Source organism: Pelophylax lessonae (assembly GCF_965119305.1).
Source record: "Pelophylax lessonae genome assembly, chromosome: 3".
NCBI classification, from domain to species: Eukaryota; Metazoa; Chordata; class Amphibia; order Anura; family Ranidae; genus Pelophylax; species Pelophylax lessonae.
This window is the reverse complement of record NC_138770.1, coordinates 48697530-48717782: the sequence shown is the minus strand read 5'-3', so window position 1 is coordinate 48717782 and position 20253 is coordinate 48697530. Positions and strand designations below refer to the sequence as shown.

At 44.3% G+C, this 20253-nt stretch overlaps 2 protein-coding genes across 2 annotated transcripts in view; both read right to left on the bottom strand.

Annotated features, from left to right (window-relative positions):
* The window catches only part of LOC309550900 (3-galactosyl-N-acetylglucosaminide 4-alpha-L-fucosyltransferase FUT3-like), a 1045386-nt gene extending 1025855 nt beyond the window's left edge, over window positions 1-19531 (bottom strand). The window contains exon 1 of the mRNA XM_082251285.1: window positions 19514-19531. The gene's annotated coding sequence lies outside the window, so the exon portion shown is untranslated. The remainder of the gene's footprint in view (window positions 1-19513) is intronic.
* LOC309550308 (uncharacterized protein) overlaps window positions 1-19631 on the bottom strand; it is a 36227-nt gene extending 16596 nt beyond the window's left edge. The window contains exons 1-3 of the mRNA XM_082250708.1: window positions 19514-19631; window positions 6928-7134; window positions 4875-5024 (exon numbers count right to left, since the gene is read on the bottom strand). Of these exons, the coding sequence (XP_082106834.1) occupies window positions 4875-5024; window positions 6928-7134; window positions 19514-19616 (460 nt within the window). The 5' untranslated portion in view covers window positions 19617-19631. The remainder of the gene's footprint in view (window positions 1-4874; window positions 5025-6927; window positions 7135-19513) is intronic.
* Between the last annotated feature and the right edge of the window lie 622 nt (window positions 19632-20253).

The following is a 20253-nucleotide window of genomic DNA, read 5'->3' as shown; positions in this document are numbered from 1 at the left end:
ATTGAGAGTCTGCTGTATGACCAGCCAAGTCTGCCCAACAGTAGGTTGGGGACAGACTTCATTAGATAGGTTCCAGTGTGTGAGAAGGTAGCTGCCCACAGTGGCAATGATTTATTTTGTTTTATTTTATTTTGGCTGTTTTGAGTCTTGCAATTGTGTGAAGTAAATTGCATGAATAAAACAAAGTGATGTTTGCAACCACTGCTCGACTATCTCTCTGTGAAAACGCACCCCCAAAGGGGTCATCCACGCCTACCACCGAGCTAATCCCTCACATATGGTGGAGGATGCGGGCAGAAGTTGGATCTTGAGATGCATTCCATGTGGAATTCAGATAGAGAAAAGGAACTAGGTGATCTTGAGCGGTCAAATAGTTCAGCAGAAAGTGCATTGAAGAAATCTGTAATGGATACTACCCAGATCACTGGGTTCAACTGTGTTGTTGCCTTTGACCCATATGATGATGGAAGGAAAGTTGATAAAGTACAGACATTTCTTGGAACAAAGCTAAGTGAAGCAGAGGTTCTCAAAGTGTTGTGGAAATCATTTGTTGATTGCAGAGAGAGGCGTCTTAAGAATGTTGAAGACTTTAAGACTAGCAAAATTGAGTTGCCTATGGATCACGGTCCTCCATGGTGGATTGGACAGATGGTTATGAGGGACAAGCTGTCTGACATTTATGAGAAATCTGTCAATGAAGATGACAGAAACGAGAAGGAGCAAAATGATGCCAAAAATGCAGTTGAAGAATGTGTATATGAGATGAGAGACAAACTGTGTGGCATTTATGAGAAATCTGTCAATGAAGATGACAGAAACAGTTTCATCCGGAAGCTTGAGGATACTAGGAGGCTTATCAGTGAGAGTCAAGAGAGGTGCCTGACACATGCGTGCCTGGAAAACTGTGTCCCAACCCTAGGGTTGAAACAAGAGGGGGGGGTATGTGACAGGAAGTCAGGTTAAATCTGGGAATGTAGTCACAGACAGGAGCTACATTCCCACCTGGTTTCGAAAGTTCACTTATTACTATAGGGTGTCGGCTGCCAAAGGCAGCAAGAAGGTGTAAAGAAGTTGAAAGGCCTTCAGCTGTTCGGGATGAGGAAATGAAGGCCTCTATAATTTGTACAGAGGAAGTCCTATTGTTTTGCTGCCTCCTGTCGCCGTGTGGGCTGGGAGAGGAGGACAGACAGACGTGTGCCTCCCGACGCCGTGTGGGCATGGGAGAAGGACTGCTGCCTCCTGTCGCCGTGTGGGCTGGGAGAGAAGGACAGACAGATGAGTGCCTCCCGACAAGCTGGTGAGCATGGGAGAAGACCCCCTGAAGTGATGTGCGCTAAGGAGGGTAACCAGTTGTGAAGACTACTCGAAGTGAGGTCTTGGATCGTCTCAAGGTGAGAAGAGAAACTATTTCTATGTGGAAATAAATAAATGCACTGCTTGCTATGTGAAGAGACAAGCAAATGAACTGTGTTCAATGAGAAGAGTGTGAAGAAACAAAGGGACATGTTCCATATGAATAGGAAAAGGGACATGTTAAATGAACTGTTTGCTGTGGCAGAGAGATAAAACATGGACTATTGAGAGTCTGCTGTATGACCAGCCAAGTCTGCCCAACAGTAGGTTGGGGACAGACTTCATTAGATAGGTTCCAGTGTGTGAGAAGGTAGCCGCCCACAGTGGCAAGGATTTATTTTGTTTTATTTTATTTTGGCTGTTTTGAGTCTTGCAATTGTGTGAAGTAAATTGCATGAATAAAACAAAGTGTTGTTTGCAACCACTGCTCGGCTATCTCTCTGTGAAAACGCACCCCCAAAGGGGTCATCCACGCCTACCACCGAGCTAATCCCTCACAATATATACCACTATACACAAGTTCAGGTGTTTTGCCTGCCTCCAAAAACCCCCAAAAAATGCCTGCAACAACACACCTGGGCGTTTTTTTTTGGCGCTAGCGTTTTTTTGGGCATTTTTTTGGGTTCTTTGGAGGCAGGCAAAACATCTGAACTTCTGTATAGGGGTATATATGTACACACACCCTTATATGTATTTTACACTTACACATATATAGGTGTTATAGGAGCGGAGCCATATGCCTGTTAATTATTTAATTAGCGCAAGTATAGTGTTCTGCTCCTTTCACACCTTTATATGTGCAGGTGTATATATACATACATGGGTGTGTATATATACCCCCTATACACATGTTCAGATGTCATGCCTGACTCCAAACATGTCCTAAAAAAATCCCTATAAACGCCTGCAGCCAAAAAGCAAGCTGACCGGTGAGAAGCCATATCCCTGCTCTGAATGTGACTTAAGAGAAACAATCTTTTCTCTATAGCGGTCACCCTGATATGGAAGGGTTTGGTCACCCTGCCATAGCAGTCAGAGTCAGTTCACCCTACACTACATTACGGTCACCCTGGCACTTAACACTTTCACTACAGAAACTAATTTTTTGCATCTAACTAAAGTGTTTTGCACTCTAACTACACTAGATATCCCTTTCCTCACACTAATAATTGCTAAATGGCACTTTTGAAGCAAATTTAACAGAACTGCTTCCACTCTCCACCATGTCCCTGTATTACAATGCTAGGAATTTGCCGGGGCTATCTTATATACTGGGGGGCATATTCATTAATGATTGGTCTAGGGACCCCCTAGTCACTCCAATCACATTCCTAGCATTCTCCTGCCCCCTCAATTGGCTTTTACTAATGGTTCTGGTCCAATCACGGGCTTTTAAAGCCCATTTCCTGTCCCATTGCATTTTGGTCGGTTCTGGTTGCCGAATTCTGAACTTTTTCAGCAAAAAGTTCTAAATTTGGCCGAACCTCGAACAGCCAATGTTCGGGTCGAACCGATGGTCGACCCGAACCGTTCGATCATCCCTAATGGCCAAGTGCCAGAAACAAGAAACAGGTCAGAGCTTTCCTTGGCATAACAAGTTGCTATAAGAGATTTTTCCAAAATTTTTCAACTCTGGCAATCCCGTTGACTGACCTTACATTTTCACAGCAAGTTCTGTACTCCTTGGATTTTTCCAAGGATTTTGTGGTTCAGACGGATGCATCTGATGCTGGTCTTGGGGCAGCATTGTCACAGGTGGGGAGGAACACCCTGTAGTGTACCTGAGCAGAAAGCCTAATGAACTGAAATATACAGTGATTAAGAAAGAAGGTGTGACAGGAGTCACTTTGGGTGGGGGGCTCGTGGAACCCAGATTACCTTAGAGAGGTTGGGAAACTTGTTGTCCAGCCTCCCCGGCCCCTCCTATGTGTAAGTCACCCTATGCCTATTAGAGGCACAGGGTGACCGAGAACCCCAGTCCGGTCTGCATTAATCAGACTCGTTGTACAACCACACCAGACTTAGCATTTCGTTTTAACCCTGTTATCCTGGGTTCTATATGTGTGGTTTATGTTGAAAGAATGGGGCTCTTTCACTTGGGACAATAATATTTCTGAACAATATCACTCAAGAAATATATGAAGATAAACAATTTAACTTTTCAGATTGCAAGATAGTTTGAGGTGGGCTGGGGTGGGGTTTGTTATTGTTAAGTTCCTGTATCCCATTGTTCTATTGTTTCTGTCTGCATTGGGAGGGGGGGTTGTGCCTGTGTTTGAATAAACAGTCTTATGCTTCTTCCCACCCTACACTGATGTCTCGACAAGTGACTAGGTGGACTAAGGGGTCTTGGACAGTGCTGGTATCAGGCAAGGGAAGCTTATCCGGCAGCCATACTCTTCTTCTTCAGTAAGGAGGTCTGTTACAGAAGGCTTAGTGATAAAGTGGGCCTTGGAAGCAATAAAATGCCATTTGTTAGGACACAATTTTGACCTGGTAACTGACCATGCTCACCTCAAATGGGTGGCTCAGAAGAATAAGACAAAAAAATAGGTGATCCAATGATTTCTGGCTCTATAGGAATAATCAATAATGGTAAAACACCGGCCAGTTGCTAAGATGGTAAATGTAGACACCTTGTCTCAAATGATTTCTTGCTGGGCCACAATTTTTCCAACCCGAAGGTTGAAAAGAGGGGGGGATATGTAGCAGAGTCTCTCGAATGGAGCCGAGAAGAGTCCTCTTTGGGATATACACATTTCCTAAGCTTCTTTCATATAACTTTCGGGACCTCTGATCTTCTGACCCACTCTAGGTGTTGCGCCTCTCTCTTGCAGGCCATTTAGACTCAACACAGTCAGTGCTCTGCAGCCTGGGGAGCAGACACTTCATGTCTGTTAGATCTAAAAGGTTGATGAAGACTGCGTTTTTGGAGGCTGACAAATGGTAGGCTGGCACAGCATGATATTTAGGATTGCCTTTTGGGTAGTTAATGGCAGGACATGGCCAGGTTTTTGCTTTTGAAATTTTTTTTGTAGCACTGTACAGTACCTGAATACAGTATAGCCTGTAAATAGAATCAATAAATACGCCACTGCTTGTCATTATATCACTGACTATGTATCATATAATTCCTATACAGTCCCTAAAGTGCCTAGTGCCCTAAAGTGAGCATCTTAGTACCAGACAGAACAATAAGTATCCTTGCTGAACAACAGCTGCAAGAAATCCATTTACAGGTTAGGTCACTCTAGGTAGTGCCTTGTTTTTGGGAGAACACTATAGGATTGCATTACTCAGTAAAGCAACTTCTCCCAACATAACAGCTGGGAGCAAGGACTGTATGTGTATGAGGAACTATAGCTGTCCCTCTACATATATAAACCTTATTAACATGTTAGCTTTAATTATATATCTAAACACTATAAAATACTGGATTATACTGGATTACCTTCAAAACATTCAGTGATAATAGTTTTAGGTATACAGAAAATTCCAATTCAGAAAAGAAAATTAATTACCTGTCACTGTTGGCATGCACTGGAGCCTGCACCCGTAATAACAGCAGCGCTCGGTGCCTTGGCATTGGTCATCACTGTGGCACTCGTAGGGTGAGGGTTTGATAGTAATACACTCTAAGTCATTGAAGTATGGGCAGGCATCTTTCTTGACTGCAGAGACAGAAAATTGATGTGATAAGGATGGAAGGAAGTAGAAACTGAGAAAAGGCCAGGTCTATGAGGAGTAATGAGTACAGATTGTGGTGATGAAGGATGGTGAATGCAGGCCAGGACTATGAAGGGCGATGAGTGCAGGCTGGGACTATGAAGGGTGATTAGTGCAGACCAGGACTATGAAGGGTGATGAGTACAGGCTGGAACTATGAAGGGTGATGAGTGCAGGCCAGAACTATGAAGAGTGATGAGTACAGGCCAGGACTATGAAGGCTGATGAGTGCAGGCTGGGACTATGAAGGGTGATGAGTGCAGGCCAGAACTATGAAGGGTGATGAGTGCAGGCCAGCACTATGAAGGGTGATGAGTGCAGGCCAGAACTATGAAGAGTGATGAGTGCAGGCCAGGACTATGAAGGGTGATGAGTGCAGGCCAGCACTATGAAGGGTGATGAGTGCAGGCCAGAACTATGAAGAGTGATGAGTGCAGGCCAGGACTATGAAGGGTGATGAGTACAGGCTGGAACTATGAAGGGTGATGAGTGCAGGCCAGAACTATGAAGGGTGATGAGTGCAGGTTAGGACTATAAAAGGTGACGAGTGCAGGTTAGGACTATAAAAGGTGATGAGTGCAGGTTTGGACAATGAAGAGTGATGAGTACAGGTAGGGAATATGAAGAGTGATGACTGCAGACAGGGATTATGAAGGGTGATGAGGTTACTCTGCGACTATTAAGGGTGATGGGTTTTGGCTGGAACTTTGAAGGTTAATAAGTGCAGGCCTGGTTATGAAGGGTGATAAGTGCAGGCCGAGCCTCTGAAGGGTGATAAGTGCATGCTTGGACTATGAAGGGTGATAAGTGTAGGTTGGGACTATGAAGGGTGATGAGTGTAAGTTGAGACTATGAAGGGTGATGAGTGTAGGTTGAGACTATGAAGGGTGATGAGTGCATGCTTGGACTATGAAGGGTGATAAGTGCATGCTAGGACTTTGAAGGAAGATGAGTGCAGACTGAAACTATGAAGGGTGATGAGTGTAGGCTGGGACTATGAAGGGTGATGAGTGTAGGTTGAGACTATGAAGGGTGATGAGTGCATGCTCGGACTATGAAGGGTGATAAGTGCATGCTAGGACTTTGAAGGAAGATGAGTGCAGACTGAAACTATGAAGGGTGATGAGTGTAGGTTGGGACTATGAAGGGTGATGAGTGTAGGTTGAGACTATGGAGGGTGATGAGTGCATGCTCGGACTATGAAGGGTGATGAGTGCATGCTCGGACTATGAAGGGTGATGAGTGCAGGCCAGGACTATGAAGGGTGATGAGTGCATGCTCGGACTATGAAGGGTGATGAGTGCAGGCTGAAACTATGAAGGGTGATGAGTGCAGGTTAGGACAATGAAATGGTGGTGAGAGCAGGCCGGGACCATTAAGGGTGATGAGTGTAGGCCAGGACTATAATAGGTGATGAGTGCAAGTCAGGACTATGAAGGATGATGAGTGCAGGCCAGGACTTTGAAGGACGATGAGTGCAGGCTGGGACTATGAAGGGTGATGAGTGCAGGCCAGGACTATGAAGGGTGATGAGTGCAGGCCAGGACTATGTAGAGTGATGAATGCAGGCCAGGACTATAAAGGGTGATGAGTGCAGGCTGGGACTATAAAAGGGTGATGACTGCAGGCCAGGCACAATATTTAAACCTTTTTAAAGATTTAAATCTAAACTTTTTATATTTAGACTGATGTTCTATATATGTGTTTACTACATTCAATTCAATGCATTACAAAAGGTTTCTAGAAAGAGGCTGTACATTTTTAGCTTGGACTACTTAACTACACAAAGCAGAGCAGGTCACGTTTTTATGATTTCATTGCATTCCCAGAGAGATTGTATAAATTTACCATCCAATGGCAGCAGACATCGTCTTCTACCCCCCGAGAAGCAGCACTTCATCGTCCCTTCGCAGCCTTGGTCATTCTCACATTCATGTTTCAACATAGAGCCATTAACTGGGTAATCCACATTTTTAGGACACATTCCAAGTTTCTCCAGCGGGATGAATATATCTGAGAGGGCAATAAGATGAATCACAGATATTTGCTTAGAACCTCATTTTAGAGAGGACCAGTACATGGCCAAAAGTTTGTCAACACTTGCCCATCACATCGCTATAAACGTTGTACATCCAAAACCAGGTGCATAAAATCAAACACATGACCATGCAATGTCCTTTGACAAATATTACCATATACAGACAATTGTGCTTCCAGTCTAGAAGTAACAGTTTGGGGAAGACCCTTCTCTGTTCCAGCATGACTGCACCCCTGTGTACAAAGCCAGCTCCATAATGATATGGTTTGACCAGTTTGATGTGGAGGAACTGGAGTGGTCTGTACAGAGAACTGACCTCAACTTTAGCCCTTCTGAACACCTTTGGACTTCAACCCTACTGAACACCTTTGGACCTCAACCCTACTGAACACCTTTGGACCTCAACCCTACTGAACACATTTGGACCTTAACCCTACTGAACACCTTTGGACCTTAACCCTACTGAACACCTTTGGACCTTAACCCTACTGAACAAATTTAGACTTCAATCCTTCGGAACAAATTTAGACTTCAATCCTTCGGAACACCTTTGGACCTTAACCCTACCGAACACCTTTGGACCTCAACCCTACAGAACACCTTTGGACTTCAACCCTACTGAACACCTTTGGACCTCAACCCTACTGAACACATTTGGACCTTAACCCTACTGAACACCTTTGGACCTTAACCCTACTGAACACCTTTGGACCTTAACCCTACTGAACAAATTTAGACTTCAATCCTTCGGAACACCTTTGGACCTTAACCCTACCGAACACCTTTGGACCTTAACCCTACTAAACACCTTTTAACTTAAACCCTACTGAACACCTTTGGACCTCAACCCTACTGAACACCTTTGGACCTCAACCCTACTGAACACTTTTGGACCTCAACCCTTCTGAACACCTTTGGACCTTAACTCTATTAAACACCTTAAACTTCAACCCTGCTGAACTCTTTTGGAATTTAGCCCTACTGAACACCTTTGGAACTCAACCTTTCTTAACACCTTTGGACTTCAACCCTACTAAACACCTTTGGACTTCAACCCTACTGAAAACCTTTGGACTTCAACCATACTGAACACCTTTGGGAGGAATTGAAGCACTGATTGTGAGCCAGGTCTTTTCATCCAACATTAGTGCCTGACCTCACAAATGGGCACAAATTCCCACAAACCTGTCCAAAATCATGGGGAAAGTCTTCCCAGAAGAGTAGAGGATGTTATAACCACAGACAGTGGGACAACTCCTTAGAGGTATGATAGTTAGGGGTCCATACAGTTTGGCCATTTTGTGTGGGTTTTTGTGGACCGCAGCACCAGACTGACACCATACTCCAGTGAAATGCAAAGGAGGCTTGGCTACATGTTTCAGCGCCACCCTGCTCCTTTGTCAAGCCTTAGTTGGGTGGCTCTAAAAAAAAGCCATGTCTCCTTTGCAGTCCACCGGCATATGACGTAATTTGTGCTCCAGCACTGCGCTTCATAGAAACCCATATTTCCCTGTTCCAGCTGCTTCCTGATTTTTCCATACAACCCAGCTTGCTGCAGTGATATACTGCAGCTTCCAGGCCTGGGATGAAAGTTACTCTGGAAGACAAAGCTGGCAGTTCAGTGAATTCTTATGACAGGTGTTACAATTTACCTGTTTTATGTGAGTTACCGATTGTCTTTTTATTCATTAAAGTTCTTACATTGCTACACTTATCCTGGCGCCCTCTTGTGTTCCCTTGCCTGTACAGGAATTTTTTCTGTCTTTGAGGTGCTGCAACTAATGTATTAGGATTAGGGTTGAGCGAACCCGAACTGTAACTTTAGGGCTTTTGGTACCCGAACCCGAACATTTTACTGTATGTTCGGAATCGAGTTCGGTGTTCGGCAATTTAATGGCGCGTTTTAAAAAGCAGCAGGGCAGCCAATCAACAAGTGTTTAACTCGTGTGCCCTTTATGTTTTTTTTTTTTTTAAATTTTTAAATTTTTTTTTATTTTTTCAATAATTGGCTCTCTATCAAAAATCTATCAAAAATTACAATTTTTAAGAACTTTTTTTTTGTGTGATTTTGTGTCTGGTGGGTCTAAAAGGTGTACCTGTGAAGTTTCAGCTCGGTAGCATGTCCAGAACCCCCCAAAAAAATCATATAAGTGTAAAAGTGGGGTCCCACCATCCCCGCTCTACTGAAAAATGATCTTTTTTTATGGTTCTGGACATGCTACAGAGCTGAAACTTCACAGGTACACTTTTTAGAGCCCCCAAATACTAAATCCAAAGAAATTATTATTTTTTAATTTTTTAAATAATTGGCTCTCTATCAAAAATGACAATTTTTAAGAACTTTTTATGTGTGATTTTGTGTCTGGGGGGTCTAAAAGGTGTACCTGTGAAGTTTCAGCTCTGTAGCATGTCCAGAACCCCCAAAAAAAGATCATATAGGTGTAAAAGTGGGGTCCCACCATCCCTGCTCTAATATAAAATGATCTTTTTTTCTGGTTCTGGACATGCTACAGAGCTGAAACTTCACAGGTACGCATTTTAGACTCCCCAGATACTAAATCCAAAGTCAAAATAAAAAAATATCTTTTTAATTTTTTCAATAATTGGCTTTTTTATCAAAAATGACAATTTTTAAGAACTTTTTTTTCTGTGATTAATAGTCCCTGGGGCATGACCCAGAACCCTAGGCACTTTTTAGGGGCATTTATTGGGTTTTAGGGCTTTAAAATGGTGTTTTTTGATTACCGAATTCCGGGTCCATTGATTTCAATGGGGTTCTGAAATCCGGGCCGAACTTTCGGGTAGTTCGGATGTTCTGGCCGAACTTAACTTTTCAAAAGTTCGATCATCCCTAGTGCACGGATGCCCAACCACTTATGTTTCAAGATGAGTACATGGGAGGACCATTGCAGCATGTCTCGGATGATGACGAAACACAGGTGTCAACTGCTCGTAATTGTGCAGACCAATAAGGAGGGCAGGGGTGAAGACTGGGTGGAAGATGATGTGGAGGACGATGAGGTCCTCGACCCCACGTGGAATCAACGTCATGCAGGTGACCTATGTAGTTTGGAGTCAGAGGTGAGGGTCGCACAGAGCCACCAGCACAGCAGAAGAGGGAGCAGGGTGCAAAAGCGGAGCGGCCGTCCCCTAGACAGTATGTCTGCTACTGCCCAATGCAGCAAGGGACCGAGCACACCAAAGCCAGCTCCAAGGGGTACACAGCGTGGCAGTTCTTCAGACAATGTGATGATGACAGGACACGAGTGGTTTGCACGCTGTGCAATCAGAGCCTGAAGCGAGGCATAAACCTTCTCAAACTGAGCACAAACTGCATGACCAGGCATCTAAGTGCAAAGCACGAGCTGCAGTGGAGTAGACACCTCAAAAACCAAGAAAGATCTCTGGCTCCTCCTGATTCCTCTTCTGCTGCAGTCTCGGCCTCTTCATCCACCTCTGTAGTGACAGTGGCACCTGCCACCCTGCAAACAGAGGATCTGCCAGCAACACCACCACCTGGATCACCAACCATCTCCACAATGTCCCATGGAAGCGTTCAGCTCTCTATCTCCCAAACACTGGAGCAGAAGAGGAAGTACCCCACTACCCACCCGCGATCCCTGACCCTGAATGCCAGCATTTCAAAATTCCTGGCCTTTGAAATGCTGTCATTCCTTCTGGCGGAGACGCAGAGTTTTAAAAGCCTTATGGCGGTGGCTGTCCCACAGTACGTCGTGCCCAGCCGCCACTACTTTTCCAGACAAGCCATCCCTTCCCTGCACAACCAAGTGGGGGAAAAAATCAGGTGTGCACTGCGCAACGCCATCTGTGCCAAGGTCCATCTAACTATGGATACGTGGACCAGTAAGCACGGTCAGGGACGTTATATCTCCCTAATATCACACTGGGTAAATGCAGTGGCGGCTGGGCCTGAAGCGGATAGCATTTTGGTGCATGTCCTTCCACCACCGAGGATTGCAGGGCGCTTCAGTTTGCCTCCTGTTCCTAACTCCTCCTACTCCGCTTCCTCGTCCTCTTCCGCCTCCTCATCCAGCCAGCGTAACACTTTCACCACCAACTTCAGCACAGCCAGGGGTAAACGATGGCAGGCAGTTTTAAAACTTGCCTGTTTGGGGGGAAAACCCCACACCGCGCAGGAGTTGTGGAGGGGCATGGAACAACAGACCGATGAGTGGTTGGTGCCAGTGAGCCTCAAGCCCGGCCTGGTGGTGTGGGTTAATGAGCGAAATCTCGTAGCAGCTCTGGGCCTAGTCTATTTGACGCACATCCCTTGCTTGGCGCATGTGCTGAATTTGGTGGTGCAGAGGTTCCTTAAAAATTACCCCGATATGTCAGAGCTGCTGCAGAAAGTGCAGGCCGTCTGTGAGCACTTTTGGCATTCTCAGCCTGCTGCTGCTTGCCTGTCAGCGCTGCAGGATAACTTCGGCCTCCCAGCTCACCGCCTCATATGTGACGTGCCCACAAAGTGGAACTCCACCTTGCACATGCTGCAAAGACTGTGCGAGCAGCAGGCGATAGTGGAGTTTCAGCTGCAGCACGCACGCGTGAGTCACTCTGCCGAACAGCACCACTTCACCACCAAAAACTGGGCCTCCATGCGAGACCTGTGTGCCTTGTTGCGCTGTTTTGAGTACTCCACCAACATGGCCAGTGCCGATGACGCAGTTTTCAGCGTTACTATCCCATTTCTATGCCTCCTTGAAAAAACCCTTTGGGTGATGATGGAAGAGGATGTGGCACAGGAGGAGGAGGAGGAGGAGGAGGAGGAGGAAGAGGGATAATTTCCAAGGCTTTCAGGGCAGTCATTCACAAGTGGCTCCGAAGTGGGTTCCTGCACCCACAAAGACCAGGTACACAGTTGTCCAGCAAGGGCACAGTTCTGGAGGATGAGGAGGTGGAGGATGAGGAGGAGGAGTTGGAGGAGGAGGAACCATGTTTACAGCAGGGTGACACCCAGACCAGCTCATGTCCATCACTGGTGAGTGGCTGGGGGAATACAGAGGACACAGACGATACACCTCCCACAGAGGACAGCTTTTCGTTGCCTCTGGGCAGCCTGGCACACATGAGCGATTACATGCTGCAGTGTCTCCACAATGACCGCCGAGTTGCCCACATTCTAACTTGTGCTGATCACTGGGTGGCCTCGCTGCTGGATCCCCATTACAAGGACAACGTACCGTCTTTAATTCCCTCACTGGAGCGCGATCGTAAGATGCGCGAGTACAAGCGCACGCTGGTAGACTCGCTGCTGGTGGCATTCCCACCTGACAGCGGGGGCACAGCGCAAGCACAAGGCGAAGGCAGAGGAGGAGGAAGAGGTCGCCAACGCAGCCAGGGCACCGCCAGCACCTCAGAAGGCAGGGTTAGCATGGCCGAAATGTGGAAAAGCTTTGTCAGCACGCCACAACAACCAGCACCACTAGCTGATATGGAACGTCTTAGCAGGAGGCAGCATTTCACCAACATGGTGGAGCAGTATGTGTGCACACTGAACTGCTGGGTCTCCAAATTGGGCACATGGCCTAAGCTTGCCCTTTACGCCCTTGAGGTGCTGGCCTGCCCTGCAGCCAGTGTATTATCTGAACATGTATTTAGCATGGCAGGGGGCATTATTACAGACAAGTGCAGCCACTTGTCCAGAGACAATGTGGACAAGCTCACGTTCATTAAAATGAACCATGCATGGATCCCACTGGACTTGTCCGTACCTTGTGCAGAATAGACATGTATGCCGGCCTTACCCAGCCATTGTTGTATTTTTGATCTTTCTCACTCTTTTGGGGTGTGCCCTAATTTAAAAAAAAAAATTAAATTAAAAACAAAAACCAGTGTTGGCTACCTCGTCCTCCTCCACCGCCGCTTCCACCTACACCGCCACATCCACCGCCACCTCAACCTCCTACTCCATATGGGCCTCGTCCTCCTCCTCCACCGCCGCTTCCACCTACACTGCCACCTCAACCTCTTACTCCATATGGACCTCGTTCTCCTAGATCAAGATTATTATTTTTTTATTTTTATGTATTTTATGTTATTTTACGTTATTTCTCTATCCACATTTGTTTGCAGAGCACTTGCCACGCTCTTAACAACATTTTGCTGCCATTTGCAGCCCTCTAGCCCTTTCCATGTTTGTTTTAGAGCCATTTTAGTGCTTTAAAAGTTCGGGTCCCCATTGACTTCAATGGGGTTCAGGGTCAAGTTCGGGTTAGGTTTGGGTCCCGAACTCAAACTTTTTTGCGAAGTTCGCCCAAACCCGTCGATCCAGAACATCCAGGTGTCCGCTTAACTCTAATTAGGATCATCTTGGTGTTCACCCTTGATGAACTATGATGGACTATACTATCTCCAGCTGTATATCCTCTAGTGTTTTTTAACTGATTTCTTGTGACTTCTTGAACTATCGCTGTATACCTCTTGTTTTGCACCAAATTTTGATGTTTTTGTAACATTTTTGTTCAGCCATCACCCAGGGTCACCTTCTACTTCCTAAGATGTCAGCTCAGAGAAGACACTACCATATAATCCTGGTGCCAGTGCAGTTCCTGGCTGTGTTCACAAAGGTCTGACACAGATCAGACTAGTATTACAATGTACAGTCTGTGTGATCACTGGGGAACAGGAGACTGAGGCAATGCTTCCTTCTGTCTGCAGCAGAATTATGACATTATTTCAGCCTAGGCAAAGTCACTGACTGGAGCTCAAGGATGGATTTGTAATCATAAAAAGTGGAGCATTTCTGAAAAAGATATACTGTTGGCATAAATTGTAAAATGCCAGGTATTCATTCACGCAGACCTGTAAAGCTACAGAAAGGCTGCCATTATTGACATTTTTCTGGAAATGCCAGTTACCTGGCTGTCATGTCAATTCAATAGCATTGATACATACTGAGTCACTGTCCCAACAACAAGCATGGGGAAAGTGGATCCAGAGTGCAGTTAGATTTGTTTTATCTGTACACCTGTTTTAGTTCAGTGGCACAGAAAGTATACAATCCAAGACAGCCAGGCAATTAGCAGGTTTCCTTTAACCCCCTTTACACCCAGGGGTAAAACAAATCTAAGTGCCTAAGCACAAGTTGGCAGCTTTGAGTAAAATGTGTCTCCTGTAGCATATCAGCAGTCCTTGACCTTCTCTTTTAGAATGCTCTTAGGTAGGGATGATCGAACGGTTCGGGTTGACCATCGGTTCGACCCGAACATTGGCTGTTCGAGGTTCGGCCGAATCCTGAACTTTTTGCTGAAAAAGTCCGGAATTCGGCAACCAGAACCGACCAAAATGCAATGGGACCGGAAATGGGCTTTAAAAGCCTGTGATTGGACCAGAGCCATCAGTAAAAGCCAATTGAGGGGGCAGGAGAATGCTAGGAATGTGATTTGAGTGACTAGGGGGTCCAGAGGCCAATCATTAGTCAATACGCCCCCCAGTTTATAAGATAGCCCCACCAAATTCCTATCATTGTAATACAGGGACGTGGAAGAGAGTGGAAGCAGTTCTGTTACTCCTGCTTCAAAAGTGTCATTTAGCAATTATTAGTGTGAGGAAAGGGATATCTAGTGTAGTTAGGGTGCTATTTTCCACTTTAGTTAGATTCAAAAATCTAGTTTCTGTAGGGAAAGTGTTAATTGCCAGGGTGACCGTAGTGTAGTGTAGGGTAAACTGACTCTGACTGCTATGGCAGGGTGACCAAACCCTTCCATGTCAGGGTGACCACTATAGAGAAAAGATTGTTTCTCTTAGGTCACTTATAGAACAGGGATATGGCTTCTCGCCTGTCACCCTGCTTTTTGCTGCAGGCGTTTATAGGGCTTTTTTGAAGACATGTTTGGAGTCAGGCATGACATCTGAACTTTTATATAGGGGTATATATACACACACATGTATGTATATATACACCTACACATATATAGGTGTGAAAGTAGCAGAACACTATGCTTGCGCTAATGAAATAATTAACAGGCATAGGGCTCCGCTCCTATAACACCTATATATATGTGTAAGTGTATAAATACATATAAGTGTGTGTGTATATATACCACTATACAGAAGTTCAGATGTTTTGCCTGCCTCCAAAGACCCCAAAAAAATGCCCAAAAAAACGCCTGCGCCAAAAAAAAAAACGCCCAGGTGTGTTATTGCAGGCGGTTTTTTTTTTGGCATTTTTTTGGGGGTCTTTGGAGGCAGGCATGACATCTGAACTTCTGTATAGGGGTATATATACACACACATGTATGTATATATACACCTACACACATATAGGTGTGAAAATAGCAGAACACTATGCTTGCGCTAATGAAATAATTAACAGGCATATGGCTCCGCTCCTATCACACCTATATATGTGTAAGTGTATAAATACATATGAGTGTGTGTGTATATATACCCCTATACAGAAGTTCAGATGTTTTGCCTGCCTCCAAAGACGCCAAAAAAAATGCCCATATAGGTGTGATAAGAGCGGAGCCATATGCCTGTTAATTATTTCATTAGCGCAAGCATAGTGTTCTGCTATTTTCACACCTATATGTGTGTAGGTGTATATATACATACATGTGTGTGTATATATATCCCTATACAGAAGTTCAGATGTCATGCCTGCCTCCAAAGACCCCAAAAAAATGCCCAAAAAAATGCCTGCAATAACACACCTGGGCATTTTTTTGGGGGTCTTTGGAGGCAGGAAAAACATCTGAACTTCTGTATAGGGGTATATATACACACACACACACTTATATGTATTTATACACTTACACATATATAGGTGTGATAGGAGCGGAGCCATATGCCTGTTAATTATTTAATTAGCGCAAGCATAGTGTTCTGCTACTTTCACACCTATATATGTGTAGGTGTATATATACATACATGTGTGTGTGTGTATATATACCCCTACACAGAAGTACAGATGTTATGCCTGCCTCCAAAGACGCCCAAAAAATGCCCAAAAAAACGCCAGCTACAAAAACGCCAAGGTGTGTTTTTGCAGCAGGCGTTTTTTTGGGGCATTTTTTGGGGGTCTTTGGAGGCAGGCAAAACATCCAAACTTGTGTATAGGGGTATATATACACACACACGTATATTTATTTATACACTTACACATATATAGGTGTGATAGGAGCGGAGCCACATGCCTGTTAATTATTTAATTAGCACAAGCATAGGGTTCTGCTACTTTCACACCTATATATGTGTAGGTGTATATATACATACATGTGTGTGTGTGTGTGTATATACCCCTACACAGAAGTACAGATGTTATGCCTGCCTCCAAAGACGCCCAAAAGATGCCCAAAAAAACGCTTGCTACAAAACCGGCAAGGTGTGAAAATAGCGGAGCCATATCCCTGTTCTATATTAATTCTAATACAGACACACTTTTTTTATGGTTCTGGATATGCTACAGAGCTGAAACTTCACAGGTACACTTTTTAGACCCCCCAGACACTGAATCCAAAGAAATCTCTTTTTTTTTTTTTCATTTTTTCAATAATTGGCTCTCTATCAAAAATGACAATTTTTAAGAACTTTTTTGTGTGATTAATAGTCCCTGTGGCATGACCCAGAGCCCTAGGCACTTTTTAGGGGCATTTATTGGGTTTTAGGGCTTCAAAATTGTGTTTTTTGATTACCTAAGTTCGGGTCCCATTGATTTCAATGGGGTTCTGAAATCCAGGCCGAACTTTCGGGAAGTTCGGGTGTTCTGGTCGAACCGAACTTTTGAAAATTTTGATCATCCCTACTCTTAGGCTCCCATCATCTCTTATAGCATGGCAGCAGTCTGTAACCATCTCTTATAGCATGCTCTTAGGCTCTGACTATACATAGTTTGTGAGGTTGAAAAAAGACATCAGTCCATCCAGTTCATTCCATGATGTGTGTGTGTTTGCTGTTAACCATACATTGTATACCCCTGTATGTTGTACATTGTATACCCCTTTATGTTGTGGACTTTAAGGTGCCCATCTAATAGTTTTTTTAAACTATCGGTGCTCCCTGCTGATACCACTGTTTGTGGAAGAGAATTCCACATCCTTACTGCTCTGACAGTAAAGAACCCCTTACGTGTTTTAAGGTTAAACAGTTTTTCTTCTAGTTTTAGTGAGTGGCCACGTGTCTTATTGTATTCCCTTTCTCTGAAAAGTTTGTTCCTTATGCTAGGGTCATCCCCAGTACAGTATTTGTACATTGATACCATATCCCCCCTCAAGCATCTCTTCTCCAGACAGAATAAGTTCAATGCTTGTAGTCTTTCCTCATAGCCGATGTCCTCCATTCCCCTAATTATTTTTGTTGCCCTTCTCTGGACTCTCTCCAGTTCCAGCACATCCTTCCTGAGGACCGGTGCCCAGAACTGGACAGCATACTCCAGATGTGGCCAGACCAGAGTCTTGTAGAGCGGGAGAATAATCTCTTTATTTCTGGAGTGAATGCCCTTTTTTATACATCCCAGTATCCTGTTGGCTTTGCTTGCAGCGGCTCGGCATTGCCTGCCACTGCCAAGCCTGTTGTCTACCAGTACCCCCAGGTCCTTTTCCATCTTAGATTCACACAGATGTCCCCCCCCCCCCCCCCCCAGTGAGAAGCTTTCTTTCGTGTTTCTGACGCTCAAGTGCATTACTTTACATTTTTCAAAATTAAACCTCATCTGCCATGTAGTTGCCCACCCCATTATTTTGTTCAGGTCCGCTTGTAAGGTTTCCACATCCTGCATAGAAGATATTGGCATGCTTAGTTTAGTATCATCCGCAAATACTGAGATTGTACTCGATATCCCCTCCTCTAGATCATTTATGAATTCATTAAACAGGATTGGTCCCAGGACAGAACCCTGGGGGACCCCACTTTCCACACCCACCCAATCCGAGTACTCCCCATTAATCACCACCCTTTGCAACCTCCCCTGGAGCCAGTTCTCTATCCAGGTACTCACCTTATGGTCCATACCTACCTTCCTTAGTTTGTACAGTAAGCGTTTGTGGGGAACGGTGTCAAAGGCCTTTGCAAAGTCCAGGTACACCACATCCACAGCGTCAAAGGTTAATAGATTGGTCTGGCAAGAACGATTTTTCATAAATCCATGCTGATTACTACTAATAATACCGTTTTCATTACTAAAGTCTTGTATGTGGTCCCTTAACATCCCCTCCAAAATCTTGCAGACTACTGATGTTAGGCTGACAGGTCTATAGTTACCCGGGATATATCTCCTGTATCACATTAACAATCTTTGACCATCTATTATAGCATGCTCTTAGGATCTGGCCATCTCCTGTATCATGTCAGCAGTCTTTGACCATCTATTATACCATGCTCTGAGTCTCTGACCATCTCCTGTATTGCGTTGGCAGTCTTTGACCATCTCTTATAGAATGCTCTTAGGCTTTCATCATCTCTTGTAACATGGCAGCAGTCTGCAACCATCTCTTATAGCATGCTCTTAGGCTCTGATCATATCCTGTATCATGACGGCAGTCTTTGACCATCTATTATAGCATGCTCCTAGGCTCTGACCATTTCTTGTAGCATGTCAGCAGCATAGGTGTGCACAGCCTATTGCATTAGGGTGTGCACCTCAAAGCTCAAACACATATGTGTGTGCATGTATATATATATATATATATATATATATATATACTAACGGTTTCAGTAGAGCAGTGAACAGTGTCAGTAAGGCAGAGATTGGTGTATTTCTTATTTGTATTAATGTATTTTTTATTCTTTTTTACACTTTTTTTTTTTTTTTTTTATAATTTTTACATTAGGGGACTTTGGTAAAATATCAGGGGTTTAAGCAGGGGGAATCTGCACCACCCCGAGTGATTAGGGTGTGCCCAGGCACACCTGGCACACCCTGTGTGCACGCCTATGGTCAGCAGTCTTTGACCATCTAATATAGCATGCTATTAGGCTCTGACCATCTCCCGTTGCATATCAGCAGTCTTTGACCATCTACTATAGCATGCTATTAGGCTCTGACCATCTCCCGTTGCATAACAACAGTCTTTGACCATCTATTATAGCATGCTCTTAGGCTCTGGCCACCCCATGTGGAATTTTCAGTCTTTAAAAGCTTTCTGCAACATTAGATTAACTGAATTCTAAGTATGGCTCTTGATGGTGTTGATGGGTACTTTTATCAAGTAAGTTGACAATCGCTACTCTAAACCTTCTCCATCCCAGTACAAAATAAAAAAGTATTGGAAGAGATTTTGCACCCATTCTCTGAATGAGTATATACATTGCACAACACTCTTTAGAAATATAATAGGTTTGTCTACATTTTATTTGCTATATTAATATATCCAAGACATAAACATTAACAAGTTGGTTGAGTCATTACCTATATTTTACATGATTTTGAATTCTTACCCAAATCTTTATCCTCGGCGGGGTCTGCAGTGGCTAGACTGACGGCAGTGGCTCCTGCACAGAACAGGAGGAGTAGCAGGAGGGATCCGGTCTGTGGAGACATGTTCGTTGTCCAGAAATCTCTCTGAGAAGTCAGTAAGATGAGGAGGCTCCTATATAGACCATATGAGGAATAAGGAAAGGAGGCACCAGGAACAGGGAAGAACCTTACACAATGGATGATTGCAAAAGAAAAAGCCTCTTACGTCTTTTGCCACTTAGAAAAATTCTGATTGCATAACTTGGTCTCTATAATGACATTAATGAATTTACTTGGCCTTGGGCTTTTATATGGAAGAAGGAAGAGAAGCACTGAGAACAGGGAAGCACTTGCTCCCATACAATAGTAGATGAGTGCAAAAGAAGATTCTTCTCATGTACTTTCCATGGTGGAACATACAGTACTTGGCCTTGGGCTTTTTGTGACTTGTACACTTGATCACTAGACAAAAAGGCTAAATGAAAAACCATTTTCCTATAACAATATTGTTGAATTTACTTTTATTCGCTATTGTCATGGTTATTACATTCACTATTGTCATGATTGTAGCACCCTCCTAGGTAGGTGCTAGTGAGAGAGTATAGTTTTTGGCTCTGTCTGCCTATCAGAGGAGCAGCAGGCAAACGATATTGCTTTCTGCCTACCATAGAGCAGGATCTGTGAGTTAGGTCTGCCCATAGTGCTCAGTGTGTGTTATTCA